This window comes from Anarrhichthys ocellatus, unplaced genomic scaffold, assembly GCF_004355925.1.
Source record: "Anarrhichthys ocellatus isolate YVR2014 unplaced genomic scaffold, GSC_Weel_1.0 scaffold803, whole genome shotgun sequence".
NCBI classification, from domain to species: Eukaryota; Metazoa; Chordata; class Actinopteri; order Perciformes; family Anarhichadidae; genus Anarrhichthys; species Anarrhichthys ocellatus.
Window position 1 is genome coordinate 1 of NW_022280777.1, and position 5,847 is coordinate 5,847.

Genomic DNA, 5,847 nt, shown 5'->3' on the forward strand with positions numbered 1-5,847 from the left:
TACCTGCTATTGTACGTACCTGCTATTGTACGTACCTGCTATTGTACGTACCTGCTATTGTACGTACCTACTGTTATTATTCTCTTTGCAGATGCCCTGCCGTCACATTGGGACGACATGAAAGGAGACCTCCTCCAGTTGTTTCCTCTGCCTCCAAAATCCAAAGAATCCAAAGAAGTGAAGACAGAACTAACAAAGACCGGTCTGACTGTCAGCATCATCAGCGTATGTTCAATATCTGATCATCAGAAATATATATTAAGACTGTATCTTTGCTCAGCGTCATTTAAGTACAAGCGTCTTCATCCTCTGTGATGTATTATGCCGGTGAAACTGAATATTTGAGCCTTGTACAGAAATTTAAATAAAATCCATTTGATTGGACCGCTAAAAAGTGGGTGGGGCTTATAGTGCCCCGTCATCAATCAGTTGGAGAAGCTAAAGACACTCTTACTCCCGTTTCAATGGGACTTGAAGTGATTTTGACTCACTCCAGAATTATAGTAGTTTTTAAATATTCACATAGTTTAAATGTATAGACTCTCAGAAACAATGAAATCAGTATTGGATATATAACTATACGCACAAACCAAATTATTCTTTCATTCATATTAATATTTCATATGTGAACTCAACCATTCACTTTAAGAATATTGTATTTTAGTTTTTACGATTTATTAACTGTATCTTTACTGTTTTTTTTTTTTTTACCTTAGATGCCTCTTGATGCACTATCCCCCTTTTTTTGGTTTTAATTTTGTTAAGTTTGCACAATTTAAAAAATATATAAACATAACAGAGATAAATTATATCACAGTGCAGGAGGAGGCAGAAAACCAACTGGGTTTATCTGAAGGCTCCACCTGTATAATATTATAACTTCACAGTATTAAAGAGAGCACAAAATGAATATACATAAGATATGACTACGTAATATTGATGACCAAGTATTTTAACAATCAGAATCAGAACCGTTTATTGCCAAGTACGCTACACATACAAGGAATGTGACATAACAATGAACACAGTGCAATAATCAAGATATATAATTTAAAAATAGGTAGACAAACAGTAATTTAAAACAAGTATATTGTAAAACTGTATTTAAATATAGAAACATAGAAAGGGAGTGTAACGGTATCACAAGATATGATATATATATAATAATGCTGCTGTGTGATGAATAAAGGATAATCGTATCTTAACACGAGCAGCACAGTGAGAATTAAGAACTTGTCGTGACTTGTGTCGGCAGGTTGAACGAGTCCAGAACCCGACCCTGTGGCAGAACTACCAGCTGAAGAAGACACAGCTGGAGGTGAAGAACAAACACACAAACAACGAGAGGATGCTGTTCCACGGCACCGCGGCCTCCTCCATCGACCTCATCAACAAACAGGGCTTCAACCGCAGCTACGCAGGAGCACACGGTACACAGAGAATACTTCAAATACAATTAAATACGTTAAAGGTTACATGCTAAATACCAGAGCTGCATCGTGAGGAAAGTAAACTTACAAAACAATATAATATTTAGTTTCAACACAACAAACTGCTCTGCCGTTCCTGTAATATTTGTCAAATACTAGTAACTTATATATATATATTAGTGCTGGGTAAGTTAATGCGTTATTATCGCGTTAACGCATTAATTAATTAATGCCGACAATTATTTTATTGCACGGCCGGCAGCGAGCGGTGAACAATAGGTGTCTGGTTTTGCGGTAAAAACCGTGCGATCTCCCCGTCACCCATGCCTCATTACCTGTCAGTTACACCTGTGCCCCATATATTAACTACCTGCCGCAATACTCCACACTGCCACCCATGGTCAACCTGAGATAGGCTCCTAATTCAAACATATAATACACAGACATAACTAATGGCTCCTACACCTACTGTTAATACTCTCTTTGCAGATATATATATTTGTATTTGTATTCATATACTTTAAATCATCCTCAGTCTTCTGTCTTGTTCAGCTGTGAGATTTAAACAGTGTAGTGAACAGAAGACAGAAGGTGGAGCGTTGTATTAATACACTTGTTCCTCTGTTTTGTTCCACAGGAGCGATGTTTGGTAACGGCTCGTACTTCGCGGTGGACCCGGTCTACTCACAGGGCTACGCACAAGCCGACGCCAAAGGCCAGAAGCGCATGTACCTGTCCAGGGTCCTGGTGGGAGACTTCACCAAAGGAAAAGCTGGTTTGATCACGCCGCCCTCCAAGAACACCGGGAGCGCTGCAGACCTGTACGACAGTGTTTCAGACGACAGCAGCAATCCAACCATGTTTGTAATCTTCAACGACATCCAGGCGTACCCCGAATACCTGATCACGTTCACCTGAGCTCACATAATCACCTTCCGATGAAGAATATAACCCTCTATTACATGTGTTCTAGTTTAAACAGGTCTACAGTCTACAAAAACTGTTTGACGTAATTATATAATATATAACAAACACTCACTTAATTAATAATAAGAAAGTACTGGAACCGAGTTAAAGATTAAAGTTAGCTTGAAGAAAAGAAAAAAAAGCATGATTAAATATTAATATTACTGTATTTTAAAACTGTTAAAACTGCACTTTCTATTTTTTGTTTTGGTGGTCTGAAATAATGTTTAATAAAGAAACACTGCGACCATTTGGGGAAATTCTTTTGTCAGTGGATTTATTTATTATAGTAGAAATGTATTTATATTATAGTAGTAACGTATTTATATTATAGTAGTAATGTATTTATATTATAGTAGTAATGTATTTATATTATTATAGTAGTAATGTATTTATATTATAGTAGTAATGTATTTATATTATTATAGTAGTAATGTATTTATATTATTATAGTAGTAATGTATTTATTTATATTATAGTAATGTATTTATATTATTATAGTAATGTATTTATTTATATTATAGTAGTAATGTATTCATTTATATTATAGTAATGTATTTATTTATATTATAGTAATGTATTTATATTATAGTAATGTATTTATTTATATTATAGTAGTAATGTATTTATATTATTATAGTAGTAATGTATTTTTTTTCATAGGAACGCGTTAAATCCACGTGTGACAGATGTTAGATTTCTATATATAAACTATATTTACTAACTCACGTGAGGTTTTATATGACGGGAACGTTGAACTCACCTTTGACTGGATACATTAATGAAGCACTAACTTCCAGCGTCTCTTTGGTAAAGAAACAAATATCTCAACTGAGCGGCCATTTTATCTAAACGTTCATATTTCTAAGAGGATGAATTTTGGTGACTGACTTTTTACCTGCCATCACCCGACTTTAATTGTTTCCATAATAAAAGTTGAGGGAAACATCAGATTATGAAAACACAACCCAAGTACATCCCAAGTCTCTTGTCATTTGTTGAGAGAGAGACACCAGAAGTTGTGAAGTCTTCAGACCGTTTTATTGTTAAACATGTCATCACTCATCGTCTCAGTTCACTAGTTTGGTTTCAAAGTCATGAATGGAAACAACAATAAACAGGACTTCTGAGGATTAATAATTAAAACAAGAGCTTGAAAGAATTCAGGACATTAACAAACGAATGTGAAACGTTTTGATTGAAATCCTTTTGGACCCGTTCAGAGTTCTGTCTCCTGGTTCAGATGAAAACATTTAATCCATGAAGATGAGTCGGGCTTCAGACTTTTACTTTGTTTTGTCCACGAGTCCTTGAAACTGGATCAGGAAAACCCTCTGAAGAGGATCCAGGAGGAGTGGGTCTTTGTGCTGACGGACGTTTATTAAAAAAAAAAGGAAATAATTAAATCCGTCCGCTCGGCAAAATGAAACAAAACCACAACAAACCTGAAGAAAGTGGACCTGGAACAACACTGACGAGTGTTTGGATGATGCAGGTTTCTCGTTTCTTGTTTTCTCCTGATGTATAAAATCATTTCAAACCTCGTTCACAGTGATTATGCAAGATTGTCCGCCATTTTGTTGTCATCATCGTGGTTCTGCTCTGTTGGACTAGAGGAGGAGTCCGGTCCCACAGAACCTCGTTTCTCCGTGGTGGTCACCACGTCGTAAGTAAGCGAGGTGAACCTGAACGCACCTCAGATGTTCAGGATCTAAAACACTTCATTCAAATATAACGTTTCAGTTTTATTACTTTAAAAACGATATGAGACGGTAAAGAGATCATCAAACTAATCTGAACATCTCAGACTCTGAGCTGGTTTATCAACACCAACAAACATGGAGGAGGAGGAAGAGGAGGAAGAGGAGAGGATGCCGTCGACATGAAGCGACTCGTTCGTTTGTCACAGAGTCATTAAGATAAAACAGTTAATGAGTCAAACTGCTTTCAGAGGGTCCAATTCATTTGTAGGGTCCCTGAACGCCTCTTGTCATTCTGACCTCAAGTGTGTTTTTTTCCTCTCCGTCTTTGACGAGAATAAAACTTAACTGTCTTTTTATGTTTGCGCAGGAAGTTAACGCTCCACGTGAAGACTTTCACAATAAAACACTCGATCCTAACATTCCCCGTGACGAAGCATTGATGTTAATAACCGGATGGTACTTGTGAGCGTCGGGGCGAGGCGGGCGGGGTCACCGCCGGGGCTGGCTGTAGACGGGGAAGGCCAGCGTGACGTTGAGCGAGTCGTTGTGTTGGACCAGCGAGGTGTGCTGGTAGTGCAGCACCAGCTCCTTCAGAGAGCCGTACAGGTTGTAGGGCTCAGCGAAGCCGAAGCCGGTGATCGTCTTGTTGATGACGCAGTGCTTCACCTCTCCCTCCACACTGGGGGGGGGGGGGGGGGTAAAAGAGGCAAATAATTCATCAGTTATATCAACACGGAGATCTTTGGTAAATAGTTAGATAAATACATAAACAGGTAAATAATTATGGAGATAAAAAGGTTAATAAGTAGTTACAAAAATAGTGAAATAAATACAACTAGGTAAATAAACAGGTGTGTAAACAGGTAAACAGGTGTGTAAAGAGGTGAGACTTACACCATGGAGCAGGCGTAGCAGCCCGGCTTGCTGCTGTCTCGGACCAGGAAGGTCCCGTCTCTCTTCCCACGGAGCAGAGACTCGGCCTGAAGACGGTTGATGTTTCCTAAACGCCACAGACGCTCGTCGTGGTGAGGAAGGTCCTCCTCATCCTCCACCATGCTGTACTCACTGGGGGGGGGAGGAAGGCAGGTTAGCAGGGGACAAACACAAGCTAGGGATGCTAACAACATGCTAACACATTAACATGTGACTGCTCTGAGTTTACAGGTTTACGAGACTTGAACTCACTCCTCTGTGGTCTCGTTCTTCAGGCCGAGCCACTCGTTCAGTTTCCTCTGACGGACTCCCTTCTGAGTCAGCCACCTGAGTACAAGAGTACAAGAGTACACAGCGGTTAGTATAAATACGACACGTCTTCCCGGTGTCTCTTGAGCAAGAGCGGATCTCACATGAGGTACTGGTCCCTGGTCTTGCGGAGCTGGATCAGGTCCGGTTTGATGCTGTTCATCTTCTTGTCGATCTCTCTGTAGTCCGCCGCCTGTTTCTTCAGCTCCACCTCCAGGTGACGCTTGCTGTCCACGATCTCACTGATCCGAGACTTCAGCTTGTCGTAGTTCTCCATGATCCTTCAGAACGACAGAGACAGAGAGAGACAGAGACAGAGAGACAGACACACAGAGACAGAGAGAGACAGACACACAGAGACAGACACACAGAGACAGAGAGAGACAGACACACAGAGACAGAGAGAGACAGAGACAGAGAGACAGAGAGAGACAGAGACAGAGAGAGACAGAGACACACAGAGACAGAGACAGAGAGACAGACACACAGAGACAGAGACACACAGA

General features: G+C 39.8%; 2 protein-coding genes across 4 annotated transcripts in view; one reads left to right on the plus strand and one right to left on the minus strand.

The window, feature by feature from the left end:
* Window positions 1-12: 12 nt before the first annotated feature.
* On the plus strand, window positions 13-2,656 carry LOC116377011 (protein mono-ADP-ribosyltransferase PARP15-like; the record flags this gene model as incomplete). Its single annotated transcript, XM_031838534.1, has 3 exons — window positions 13-225; window positions 1,256-1,430; window positions 2,068-2,656. Coding segments are annotated over 3 exons (669 nt in total), but the record flags the coding sequence as incomplete, so codon positions are not given.
* Window positions 2,657-3,418: 762 nt separating this feature from the next.
* LOC116377010 (phosphatidylinositol 3-kinase regulatory subunit alpha-like) overlaps window positions 3,419-5,847 on the minus strand; it is a 14,907-nt gene continuing 12,478 nt past the window's right edge. For 2 of the 3 annotated variants that reach the window (XM_031838531.1, XM_031838530.1), the window contains 4 exons: window positions 5,446-5,622; window positions 5,285-5,359; window positions 4,994-5,164; window positions 3,419-4,778 (listed from right to left, as the gene is read on the minus strand). In XM_031838531.1, the coding sequence (XP_031694391.1) occupies window positions 4,589-4,778; window positions 4,994-5,164; window positions 5,285-5,359; window positions 5,446-5,622 (613 nt within the window). In that variant the 3' untranslated portion in view covers window positions 3,419-4,588. The remainder of the gene's footprint in view (window positions 4,779-4,993; window positions 5,165-5,284; window positions 5,360-5,445; window positions 5,623-5,847) is intronic. The other variant, XM_031838533.1, reaches the window with a different exon arrangement.